Here is a 13,476-nt window from a genome sequence, read left to right as displayed (position 1 = left end):
CTAGTGATTCAGCTGCTATTTGTTGTTTTAAATTATTTCCTGTTTTGTTTTCTTCTTTTAATGCTTCTGGTATATAGATGTTTTTAATATATTCTTTTCTGACCTAGTTTCACCAGATGTAATATATTCTGTGATCTGATGTTTTATAGCTATCTTTTTATTAGCTGTCTTTGTTAGCTTGTTGATAGAAAGCTGGCATCAAAATGCATGTTATTAGCAGCAGCAGTAGTAGTGGTAGTACTGAAACTTGTCGTGGTTAATCATCTACACACACACACAACTCCTGATGCTGATTTGAGGCTAAAGTATTTAAATTAACTACAAATAAAAGTAAGAGGTATTGGATAAATACAATATTGGATTGCACAATATATACTCCTTTTTTGAGAGACAGCCAATACCAGATTGTTACGTTTAGACGGAAGGAAGGAAGTCTGTGCCAGCAAAATACACCTGTTTCACAACTATCTAGAAGAAATGGCTGAGTAACCAAATGCTGTCTTTTCTCAGAGCCGTATTACACTAACATTATTCACTAACATATCTGAGAAATCCTATTTGTGAAATAATAATACACTTACTAGTAGTGAATAGTTTGTGCAGGTAGTTTTCTGCATAGCAGTTCAGACTTTCATTTTTAGCTCTTGTGAAGGACATTTCCAAATGTGTTTAGTGAGTTGTTGAACACAAATGGATTCTCCTGTAGAGACAGTCACCAGAGGAAGTGATTTAAAATGGTCTTCATCTGATAACCATTTCCAGGATTGGGAAACCTCCAGCTCGTGAGCCAAATTATCCCCACCAGGCTGGCCAATTTGCCCTGTGTGATTATTTTTGGCAAGCCACTCCTATATGTCACTCACCTAAAATCATGACAGCAGATGTAGGACAGGTAAGGCCAGAGCTGCCAAGAAATAAGTCACAACTGCTAAGGGACAATCAGAAGTGCAAGAGTATCTTTCCAACTGCCCCTTAGCAATAGGACTTGGTTTATGATGTTTAAATTTGGTGCCAAATGCAAGTCAACTGGTTTGAGCAGGATCAGATCTACTCAGGAACTCTGATTGGAAGCTCCCAAGTCGGTTCAATTCTTACTGAAAGCAGCAGGACTTGCATTTGGTGCTGAATTTAAACAGTGCTGAATGCAAACCCCACTGCCAAGGAACAATCAGGATCAACAGCTGAGAGTAGGTTCCTGATTTTTCTGTGTTTTAATTCAGCTCCAAATGGGGTTGAATTGGTGTTCAAATCCGATCAGGTGATTTGCCGATCAAGTAGACCCACCCATCTATCAAAAGTGGCCTCCATAGAGGGTAGCTGCTTTTCTGTCTGGCCTGCCAGGCATAAAATGGTTCCCTAGCTCTGCTCTATTCCTAGGAGAAATTGATTGTTTTTAAGGATGACGTGAGATTTCATTCTTGGATATCGATCGATCTGCCGTGACACCTGATTACTTTACGATCGTCAATCAGCAGTTTATAACGGGACCGGCACACTTCTTCAAAGCTGCGCCACTGTTGCTCCCTTCAGGTCACGGCTTAGCAGAGTTGAACAGCGGTGTAAAGCAGTCCTTTTCTCCATGCACGCATACACAGACAGCTCCGTCTATTTACAGCTCTTTATTGAAACATTTTACCAACAAAGACCAGGGCTTCTTTCAGCCATGTCTCTCTCACAGATACACAGAGAGAAGTGAAAGTACAGGGAAAAACTCCTCCTCCTGAGCTTCTAAAAGCTTCTGTCTCCTCCCAGCTTCTAACAGCTGACGTCGGAATGTGACGCACACTCAGAACAACTTAACCAGTTAAGTTCTGAACACTCACACCCCCCCTTGCGTTGGATTCCGACTGCACCTGTGGAACATCCTCAGCAAAACTCTGTGAGATCAATGCCTTCCCCAATGCCTTGCGCCCTCTCTTGGCGTCCCTGTTAGGCAACTGTGGAACCACCTCACAACTCTCAGAATCGCACTGTGCGAAACTTACCCACGCACCTGTGGCCTGGTACCTCTCTGGTGGAATACCCTTGGTTGTGCGACTGGACCTCCTAGGCACAAACTCAGGTGTTCCCTCTGACTCACTTTGATCAGCAGGTGTGTCCTCTGCATCATGGGATTCTCCTTCTGACTTAAAGCGTCTTCGAATCCTCTCCATCACACTCACAGGAGAACTAGGCTCACTTTTGGGCTGTTGTTTTACAACTTGTGGAGATGCCCCATCCTGCTCTTGACCCTGGTCAGTGACCTGGTCGTCATCAGCAGCCTCAGCCTCTTCTTCCGCCTCATCAGCACTGTCTTCTGGATCAGAGAGACATTCTGAGAGAACATCACGCCTGACAAACATTTTTGGCTTCTCACTCTGCTCTAAGAACTCAGCGTGTTTAGTGATCAGCACCTTACTCTGATCACCTGAAGGGTAAGCAAACCGCCATGCACGGGCTTCTGGCTCATACCCACAGAAGATCATTTTCTGGAATTTGGCTCCATCTGGCCCTCGCAAAGCCTCAGGCGCAGAGACAATCGCAGGAGACCCAAACTTGCGCAGAAAGTGAACCTGGGGTTTGCGGCCATTCAACAGAGAAAACGGAGTGTCACCTACCAGCGAATTGTAGGTCCTATTCCAGGTGAAGCATGCAGCTCTAGCCGCCTCCAGCCAAAACTGTGGAGGTAACCCAGACTCTGTAAGCATCACCTGTGCTGCCTGAACCAGAGCTCCACTCCTCAGCTCTGCCACCCCCCTCTGATTGGGTGAAGTAACTGTGTGACGTATCCCTTTCTCGTGAAAGAACTTCTGCAAAGCAGAACCAGTGTACCTAGCATTTCTGTCACTGATGATCGCTTGCACTCTGGTGGAGAACCTTAGTTCTACTCCCTCAATCCAGCTCTTGATCAGCTGTGCTGCATCCTCCTTGGATCTGAGACCATGACTCCAGGAATTCTGCGAAAAATCATCCAGAAAAGTCAGCAGATACCTGCCCCCCCCTAGACTCTGTTCCCTGACAGAATTGGACAGATCTAGGTGTACCAGCTCAAAAGGTTTGGTGGTAACCCGTTCCACCTTTGGGTAACTGCACCCTCTCACCTTTGCTTGCTTGCAAGTGTCACAATTAATGGTACTTCCACAATTTTTAATCTTACAACCTGCAGCGACCTCAGGTAACACCTGCAAATCCTCTAAAGGATTGTGAATCGTTCTCTGATGCCATACGCATGCACATGAGGCATCATGAGCGGGAACTGTAGTACGCTGGTTGGGAACTGTAGCACGCAACGCTTGTGCTTTCTCAACCTTCCCCTCACCCCCAAGAGACGTTTTAAGAACGAAAAGATCATTCTGTCCCCGTTTCACTTCAACAAGTCGTCTTCCTTCTCTGGAGATTGTGCAGGAATCCCCCTGGAAACAAACCTGAAAACCCTTTTTTAACAAATAAGGCACAGATAACAAACAGTGATGAACCCCTGGAACAACACAAAACTGCACCGCCTCCTGCAAAACAGAAAGGAACAATGTACCACAGTTAGTGACATTTTTCCGCTGTCCATTTGCAAATAAAACAGTTTGTCCTGTGGAAACTGCCGTGCAATTCCACATCTCGACTGCAGGGGTCTCTGGAACCATGTTGCGGTTAGCTGCAGAGTCAATAACAAGGCTGAGCTCGAACTTTTCCACTCGGCCGTCTTTGAACAATGCCATGGTTGCAGAGACTTGATAAGACTCTTCCTGTTGCTTCCCCTGGCCACCTGCACGCTTTCCTGGCTGGCCAGGCCTGTTGCCATGGAAACCCGTCTGGTTCCCATGAGAAGTGTCCTTGCCAACATCCTGCCTCGGCTCTCTGCTCCGGTGGGGGCTACTGCCACGCAGACGTTGAACTCCAGTGGAAAAACACTGCCCGGGGCTCCTGCCAGCTGGCTTGGCCTTCCTCCTTCTGGAACGGCGCCTCCCACCAGCCTGGCCCCCCCTGAAGCTGCTCTTCGCTTCAGCACAAGTGAAAAGTCTTTTAAACTTGCCTTTGGAACTCTTCGCCCCCCCGATCTGCTCACTAGCGCTCCTAGAGGCCAAGACATTGGGAACAGGGCCTGCCAGTCCAGCCTCTCCAGGACCCAGTCCATCACACAGACGTGTAGAAGCATTACAACAGCTCCCCAACACTGTCCCAGCCCCCTCTGGCCTGACTCCCGCTGAGCTTTCACACACACTCCTCAGCGCCTGCCAGGCGGCATGGGCCGATTCAACGCCCTCCAGATGAGGCTTCAGCGATTCATCAACGCATGCTCTGAGCATATCCAGCTCAAGTTGCATTCTCTGCTGGCTATCTTCAGCCCACGCAGCCCCACAGCTTGCAACGCCTGTTCCAGCTGCTGGCCAGCTAAGGGGTGATTTTGGCTCCCATTGGTTTGCTTCCCAAAGCCCCTCGACTAAGAACCATCCCCTTATTCTTCTGCTCCATATTGCCCAACTCTTTAGAGTGAGCTTTTCCAGAGGTATATTCTGGCTTTTGGCCATCTTCTCCCGTTCTCCCAAGGTGCCCCAAGCTGTACTTACTCCGTACCCAGTGCTCAGTACCAGCTCCTACGGCTCTCCCTTGCTTGGAGTAACGATTCCAGCTGCTTTTAGCTCCAGCTGCTTCTCAGCTTCCAGCTAGCTCTCTGTATCAGCATCTCTCATTGCCTCTTAGAAGCAGGCAATTAATCATTCTTGCTCTCCGGCATCCAGTCAGCTCCCGTTGGCCTCCGACGGCCCCTCAGCCTCAGAACGCTAACTTCAAAGACATTCCTGGAGCTCACAGCGTCTGCTTTACGAGCGTTGGCTGACCTCCCATAACCTCTTGGATATCGATCGATCTGCCGTGACACCTGATTACTTTACGATCGTCAATCAGCAGTTTATAACGGGTCCGGCACACTTCTTCAAAGCTGCGCCACTGTTGCTCCCTTCAGGTCACGGCTTAGCAAAGTTGAACAGCGGTGTAAAGCAGTCCTTTTCTCCATGCACGCATACACAGACAGCTCCATCTATTTACAGCTCTTTATTGAAACATTTTACCAACAAAGACCAGGGCTTCTTTCAGCCATGTCTCTCTCACAGATACACAGAGAGAAGTGAAAGTACAGGGAAAAACTCCTCCTCCTGAGCTTCTAAAAGCTTCTGTCTCCTCCCAGCTTCTAACAGCTGACGTCGGAATGTGACGCACACTCAGAACAACTTAACCAGTTAAGTTCTGAACACTCACATTCATCTGAGTCTGGCTCAGATTTGAACCTCAGGAATTTAGAAGAGCCAGCTCCCAACTGGACACTGCCTTTCTTTTTTTTTTTATAAATTTTTATTGAGTTTTCAAATTTTTATAGACAAACACACACACACAAACACCAAACACAAAACAATACATATGTAATTTTCATTACCCTCTTTCCTTGACTTCCCCACATCTCTCCTTCCCACATTCCAAATTCAATAATTAATTCAGCAAGTTATTTCCTCTTCTCTCTATTATATTGTTATCCTCTGTTCTTAATATTTAACATCTCTTGTTAAACTCAAATTTACTTATCCAGTTTTTGCACATTAATTCCTTTCTCTAAGGTCGACCTATCTTCTCTCACACGAATCCTCCCTTTTTATATTAAACAAAACATATCCAAATTAAAAAATCATAAATCAAAAATTCTTACTATTCTACTCTCCCCCTCCCTCCCTGGCCCGGTTTCTGTCCCTTTCCCCATTACTATTCTGAAAAATCAGTTTCAGCCCAGATTTCTCACATCCGAGGCTCTCAAGCCCCAGTTAGTCTCTCTCCGTTTATTTTGTTGCTTGTTGGCCTTCAATTCTCGAAGGGGTTGTGTCCCAAGCTCCCTCTTCTTTCCTTCCGCCAAAGTCAATAGCAGTTGCTGCCAAGGATCTGCCAATCTCCCATGCTCAAACTTAAAGAAAGGGTCCCAGTCATACTTGTTCTTTCCTTCCACCGAGTCAGTCCATAGCAATTGCTGCCAAAGGTCTGCCAGTCTCCCATACTCAAACTTGAGGAAGAAGTCCCAATCATTTTTATTTATTCTTTTATATTCCGGTATTTCAGATGTTCCAGGGGCTTCTTCCTTTGTCCTTCTCTCCTTTTGCAAATTTACGGTACACTGGTCCTGTTCATCAAATCCTTTATTTTCTGAAGCTGCAGGCTTTTGGTTGGTACTTTCCATCTGAACGTCCTCTCCTTCTTCTTCGTCCTTTCCCCCTATTTCCAAAACTGTCTCTTCTGTTCCGGCTGCCGGGTTATTTTCCAACTTTATGTCATCAGCAGAGTTACACAGTTTCAAATTCAAGGTCACAAGTTGTTTGCTCATATCTGCAGTCTGTTCTTGTAGAATTCCCACGAGAAAAAACATCCTTTCTATCTCTGCCAGTAATTTTCCTTCTGCAGCCATTGCAGTATCTTTTGTTCCCTCCAGGGGGATTGCCAGTCCAATAGTCCTTTTCCAACAATTCGTTACTTTGTTATTCACAAATACTTTGTTTCCAATCAGTTCAGATACATTATGTCCCCTTTAATCCAGAAAAGATTTTCTAAGTATCTCAATTCCAGCCTTTAGTCGCCCGTTTGACAGCTCTTTTGACAGCTGTCAAACTTTTTTTCCTCCTTTTCCTCAGGCTCACACGCAGGACCCTCCCGGGTCCAGAATGGGGGGGGGGGAATTACACAAAAACTTCTAAAACTCCTCTCTCCTCTCCAGCGCAATATCTTTTTAATCCAATTCGTGCGAGTTGTCTTTCTAAGCACAAAAGTCTTTCCACCTCAGTGCTCCTCTCCTTGCTTAAGTCTTTTTGTGGGGGGGGGGAGTGTGGACTTCCTTTTAGCACATCCCCCGGTCGTACTCCAATCAAAGGTAGAAATTTAGTATCAAATTTCCATTTTACTCACGGGTTCTTTATTTCAGTCCGAATTTCAGGAAGGAAGACAGCGCTCTCCGGCCATGGCTCGCGGCTTCGCTCCGCCGAGGTAGCGATGGACTCTCAGCACCGCGCCGCACCCCAGTCCACTCCGCAGCCTTTAAAAAGGCTCTTCGCGGGTCGGGGAGGGCGTTTAAGGTGCCCACCGAGTCACCAAGTCCGCAGGCTTCAGCGCCTGCGGTTTTTAAGGGTCCCCGTGTCGCCGGCACGGCAAGACCCGTCCTCAGCGGAGCCGATTCCCTCCGGAGCTCGGAGGGAATCCGCCATTACCGGATCGCGCTATCCCGGAAGTCCCTGGACACTGCCTTTCAACCCTACTTTGCTTTCCATTAATCAGGAGTCATCCATTTAAAATATTTTACTGCTCTTATGTTGAAAATGAGGATAGCATTAAGAATTTTTCAAACGCCTTGAATTTTACCTATATATTCTATGAGTTTTCATGAGAATTCTTTTTTATTGAAATAAGCTGTGCATTTCTTGCTTTAATCACTAAAACCTACTTTCAGTTTGTACTCATTTTCTAAGGAGATCTTAAAAAGCAGCTCCTTCAAGAAGCCAGGCTTAAGGGAGTAGGAAAACCCTACTATCTAAAAATGCATTCTGCTGTGCTTCACCTGCTGTTTAAATTTCATAGAACACTGTACTCTGATATTAACCTTGAGCCTCAAACTGCAGTTGGTCTTCCTAAGGGTAGACACTTTCCTATTATGTCCTGAATCCATCTCACACAGTTACTCAAAATGGGCTTCTGTTGTAGACTATTCATGTGGAAATTTATCCAGAAAAATACAAGAAGGTGGTTTCATTTCCTCTTCCATAGCTGATTCCTTATCAGGAGTATAACCTCTAGGTTGGCTTACTAGGTTGGCATTTTATGTGGGGCTGCCCTTGAAAATGGTCAACTAATATAAAGTCCAGCTGCCAGGATTCTGGCCGGTTTACCTGCATTAAGTCATTTTACATTGGTTCTAAAGAAATTGCAGTGGTTCTCTGTTCACAACTGAACCAGTTCAAGGTGCTTGCCTTTAAAGCCCTAAAGCCCTAAGCTGTAGGCGTGTCTTCTCCTATACCAACCCATGGGCATAACCAGGATTTTTTTTTTGGGGGGGGGAAAGCTTTTGTTAGGGGGCAGAACCTCATAGTTGTATTGCTTTTTATTGAATTAGGGGGCAACTGCCCCCCGCTCCCCTGGCTATGCTCATGTACCAACCTACCCTTAAATCAAGGTTGTCAGTAGATGGTGTTCTCTGTGTCTCACTTTTAAGAGAAATACATTATGTATGTAGATAAATGAGGCTCTGAATGAAAGCTAAAAATAACAAAGATGAATGTAGATCATCATAAAAATAACTCAACTAATAGGCAATGACAAAATAAATTTATCAAGAAAAGGAGTTTATCTCTTATTGGAATAATAAAGTGTAAGATTTGGCAAATGCATCTTTTTTTGTTGGGGGAAGGTTAATGTTATAAAATGTTATAAACTTATCAATGTTTCATTTGAATAGTAAAATCAGATTTTTCACTGATGTAATTATTTAAATATTAATATTCTACTTACCATTCTATTTTAGAAATATTGTTGTACTAAAGAAAAATTTCTTTATATTATCTGTATGTAATCTTTAGATACACACGTTTGCAGGATCACCTTAAAGCACCGAGGATTAGTTCTGACCTCACATTTTGAATCCAATGGATAGCTTTTGCTCTATGAGAATCAATCAGGCAATTTACTCGATAAATCTACTGTAGCAGTATTAACTCATGAGCTAATATTTGAAGTTGCATGGATATCTTATTTTGACATGGTATTTTCACATTACATATACCCTATGGAAGCAAAATGTTACATCAGAGCTTGTTGTGAGTTTGATTTCACTGAGGTAAAAAGGTCTTTATATTATATAGGTTATACTATATATATATATATATATATATATATATATATATATATATATACTCTTAGCACTAGCAACTTTCATTTCACTGACTATACAGTAAAAAATAATAATAATTTTTATACCAGTCAAGCCTCCAGCATATGTCAGCAGTGGATCAAATATTAAAAGCAAATTTTAATAAGTGAGAATCAAAGAAGGATTTAGAAAGCTCAGGGGATTTAGAGATGAGAGTTCAGTTCAGGGAATTCCACAGCTCAGGGGCATAACAGGTGAATGCTCTGTTGCCCATGGATGAGAGACCTGACAAGGGGGTTGATGAATTTGAGATTTATTATTAGAAAGTAAGAACTGAGGGCATATATAAATGGAGACCAATTCTGATAGGTGTGAAAGGGAAGTTTCAGATAGGTAATGAAAAACTCAGAGCAAAATTTAAAAGTCAATGCGTTGACTGATAGGAAGCCAGTGTAAATCTGCCATGGCCAAAGTAATGTGATTGAATTTATTGCCATGAGTAAAGGCATGGGCTGCACCATGCTGAACAATGGGGTCATTTATGAATATTACTCTATAAAGTGCCTGCCGATCAGTGTAATCTGGAAGGAATAAAGATATGCATTAGGGGAGGGCAAGTAACATAAATAGTAGCAACATTGCCTCCTTAACATCGGGGAAATCTGAGAACATGTCACCTGAAGTGACTGCTTTTGGGGAAAAAAGCTTTTAAGAAGTTAACAGTAAATGAATTTGGAAAGCAAAGCAGAATGCTGAGTTGAAAGTTTCCAAGCGTTTGTCAGATCTACACAGCTGCCACCAGATGGGAGAACAGAGGGGAGAGCAAACGGGTGGGAAGCAGATGAAAAAGAGGAGGGGGGATTTGGGGATTTGAGTTCAGCATCGAGGGCTCTTGTGTATCCGTTACAGATGATGCCTTATAGCTGTTTGCTGGGTCAGGTCTCTCCCCACCTCCTTTGCCATGTCTTTTTTTTTCCCCCTTCCACAGTCTCTTTAAAAGTTTGACAGCTCATAGATGGCAAAAAAGATCAACTCCCAGTATGTCAAGATCCTAAGCTAAGTATGTGCTTACAGGACAAAAACTGAGCACAGCTGCGAATGGATCTGCATTTTTCTATCTGTGTGCGAGGAAAATATTAATGCAGGGCAAGAGTGACTTGGTGCTCATCCTCACAATGATTCGTCTTAAACTTGTTATTAGGTAAACCACTTAGACATTTTTATTATACTGTTATGAGTTTGTGGGTGCCAGACCTTCTAACCCAGGGGTCAGCATACTTTTTCAGCAGGGGGCCGGTCCACTGTCCCTCAGACCTTTTGGGGGGGGGCGGACTATATATTTTTTTTTTGGGGGGGAAATCAGTGAATTCCTATGCCCCACAATTAACCCAGAGATGCATTTTAAATTAAAGGACACATTCTACACATGTAAAAACACACTGATTCCTGGACCATCCATGGACCAGATTTAGAAGGCGATTGGGCTGGATCTGGCCCCCAGGCCTTAGTTTACCTACCCATGTTTTAACCTTTGAATCAAGCAAGTGTTATAAGAAGCTAGCCTGGCTTATATTTTGATGAGGTAATTGCCTGGGGCAATGACCCATTAAGAGAACAAAATGAAAGGGGATGGACTATTGAGAGAACCAAGGAAAGAGGCCCTATGCTGGGTTTGGTCCCTCCTGTAGCTCTCAAATAGTTAGCAAGATAAAGCAGGAGTGTGAGGGGAGAGTTGTGAGCTGAAAGCAGGTGCAAAAAGCTGCAGGATGGAAAGGCAGAGAAAAGCCATGGCTGATTTCTGCTTGAATCCAAGGCTGTGGCTATGGGGGAAATGATACCCTCTTGGGGTGTTAAGGCTGTGAACCCCTCCATCATAGGCTCAGGTTGCATATATGTGTAAATGAACCATATATCCTAAAGTCACCACAGTCTCATTTTCAAAAGGAACTCCGGGTAAGCACCTGGAACCCTTGGAACCTTTAGGGCAGCGAGCAACAATATGAAATTGTACACACTTTTTATAAATACATACAGGCAGGCCTAGGAATGTCTGTAAAATACAGTTGAAGTGGTTAATACATCACTGAAAACACAATAGGCCACTCTGAAATTAATTCTGAGATAGCACTGGAGATATGGCAAAGAATGTTTCACCATAATGATCGAGGCACTGTGGAGAAAAATGTTTTTTGCTTCATATGTGGTGGAGCTGCTCTTTTGCATAAATGTTCTGGAAGGAGGTGTTCTCAGAGTTAACTTGCATTCCCAATTAGCCATTCCACCTGGGCGCAGCTGATAGCAGTCTTTTCAACTGGGAGTAATCAAGGGTTCAAACAAAAGGATTTGGTTGCAGTATTATTACCCATGGCTCACTTAGAATTAACTAGTCGTTGGGAAAGTAACTTAGCTACCACAAAACTTCATGATAAGCAAATATGGTAGTGATGATTGATATTTATTAATATCCATCACTGTGTAGCCTTTAAGAAACAACAGCCCAGCGTGCAGAGAGGTTCAGAAGGTAACAAGGATGTCTGTGCTGCGCTCTTACCAACCAGAAGAGGGAAACCAAAAGAGCTGGCACCAGGAACATGAAAGAAAAGAATGACAGAAGTTCTGTGGCCTTGATGTGACCCATGGGCTGCCTGTTGAAAACCATAAAGGTAAGACGTTTCAATGAAGAAAACAAAATTTCATGTTACAATTCTGTATGAGTACAGATGGTAGCTTGCAGAATGCATTCTGAATTTCCCTTGACTCATTGAATGACTTTTATGACATGTGGCTTTTTTCCAATGACAATATGTGACCCCAAGATGCAATTTGCCTGATTAGGGACACCAAAACCTTGCATCAATGGAAAGTGACTGATCATGGTTTTATATTCTATAATGTTAGGCATTCCCCTGGAATTTTATCTGGTTTCCTGCATGCTTCGTTGTTTCTTTTATTCCCTAGACACACAGTATTTTGTTGCATCACTTGACTTCCTCTTGTCAAGAACCAGAATATTGTTTGCTGAATAATCCCTCTGCTAGTATGTTGACTTCCATGTCTCTGACTTAATGATAGTACTTGATGAGTGGATGATTTGCCCAGTGGTGTTCATTGTTCATGCAAGTGTGAGAACTACACTCATGTAGGCCTTGTGATCTGAGTCACTAAGGAGTCTGTGAAGAATTGTGCTTTAAGACCATATATTTTCTACCTCCAATCAGCTGCTTGGGCTGTTTTCTTTTTCGCTTACAAGGGTTGAGATATGGAAGGGTACTGGATATGTGGAGAACATTTCTACACTTTAATGTATTTATGCCATTATGAGAAGACATATATTCAGTGGATTTGTGTGTATCACTCTCTGAATAGCTTGTTAGTTTGACTTCAGTACTTTTATACAAACAAAGATCCTACAACATTGAGTGGACATGCCCAGGGCTCTTTTTCAGCCAGAACTCTCTGGAACTCAGTTCTGGCACCTCTCAGGTGGGCGCCATTTGCATTCTAAGAGAATGAGGGAAGTGTTCATGGTGAGTTCAGGGACCTCTTTTTATTAAAAAAAATACAAAAATAAGACATGCCTATTTTTGTATTAAACCAGAACTTCTTATTCCAGTGATTTCCAAACATTTTGCCTCATGGAGAACTTGAAAATTGGAACCACTGCCAGTTTGGGGCCTGATCTAAGTTGGGTTGTAAGACCAGCACTACCACCATACAAATATATGGCAAAAAATTAAGAATAAAATGCTCATCAAATCCATATTTGGGTTGAAAGTAGGTCCCAGGTCTGAAAAGATTGAGAACCACCAGCCTATATAGTATGTCTTATCATTTTGGGGGGATCCTGCAATAAATATGGGTAGCTTTCACTTGATTCTACTGTTTATCCAGAATGATTTTGCAGAGTTACTGCCTAGCACTACTGAATCACTGCTGTCAGCAGGACTGTGAGTATAATTTGTAAGTATATAATTTCTTCTTGTACAACCCTTTTTTTTTTTTTTGCATCTGCAAGGACTGCAGAAATCTCATTCGTTTGTGTAGCTTGTGGGAGTGGATTCCCTTTTGGGTAATTTTTATTACCTTGTGCACATCATTCATATTAATTAAGTCATCAGGGTACAAAGTGATGCAGCTGGGATATTTATTTAAGCTTCACTCTGGATGGCATTTTTGAAGGTGGTGATCATATGGGACATCTTCTTGGCCTGGTGTATGAATTAGTTGCCATATTCCAGATGTTAGTATAATTCTGTAATCAAGCAAAGGCTGGGCATGCCAATGAGGTGAGACACCAAGCTCACAAGAGGAAAAGGCAGCATGAATTCTTGGTTCTATAGCTGATATACTGGTTGCAGACTGTTGCTGCCATCTTGAGGAGAGTCTTTGCAGCATCAGGCTTCAAATGACTAGGTTGATTGATTATCTTAAGAGATATGGGGTTAGAGAAGGGATAGCATGGAACAGTAACAGTGACAGATAAACAAATGGGCAAACCCTCTCCAAATTTCACTTAGACTGATAAAATCTTCAGTAAGAGCTCCAACAAATCAGATTTCCAGAAAACAAAGATGGATGTGACTTCACAGGATAATAATGTGTTCAACAAATTTCAC

The 13,476-nt window shown here is 43.2% G+C and overlaps 1 protein-coding gene across 4 annotated transcripts in view; it reads left to right on the top strand.

Moving 5' to 3' along the window:
* LOC309368099 (uncharacterized protein) overlaps positions 1-13,476 on the top strand; it is a 362,074-nt gene that overhangs the window by 17,747 nt on the left and 330,851 nt on the right. For 3 of the 4 annotated variants that reach the window (XM_081907921.1, XM_081907920.1, XM_081907922.1), the window contains exon 1: positions 11,424-11,523. In XM_081907921.1, the coding sequence (XP_081764047.1) occupies positions 11,497-11,523 (27 nt within the window). In that variant the 5' untranslated portion in view covers positions 11,424-11,496. Of the gene's footprint in view, positions 1-11,418; positions 11,524-13,476 lie in introns of those variants that run through there. The other variant, XR_014167526.1, reaches the window with a different exon arrangement.

This window comes from Podarcis melisellensis, assembly GCF_964234715.1.
Source record: "Podarcis melisellensis genome assembly, chromosome: 4".
Lineage (NCBI taxonomy): Eukaryota > Metazoa > Chordata > Lepidosauria > Squamata > Lacertidae > Podarcis > Podarcis melisellensis.
This window is presented reverse-complemented; position numbering and strand designations above follow the sequence as displayed.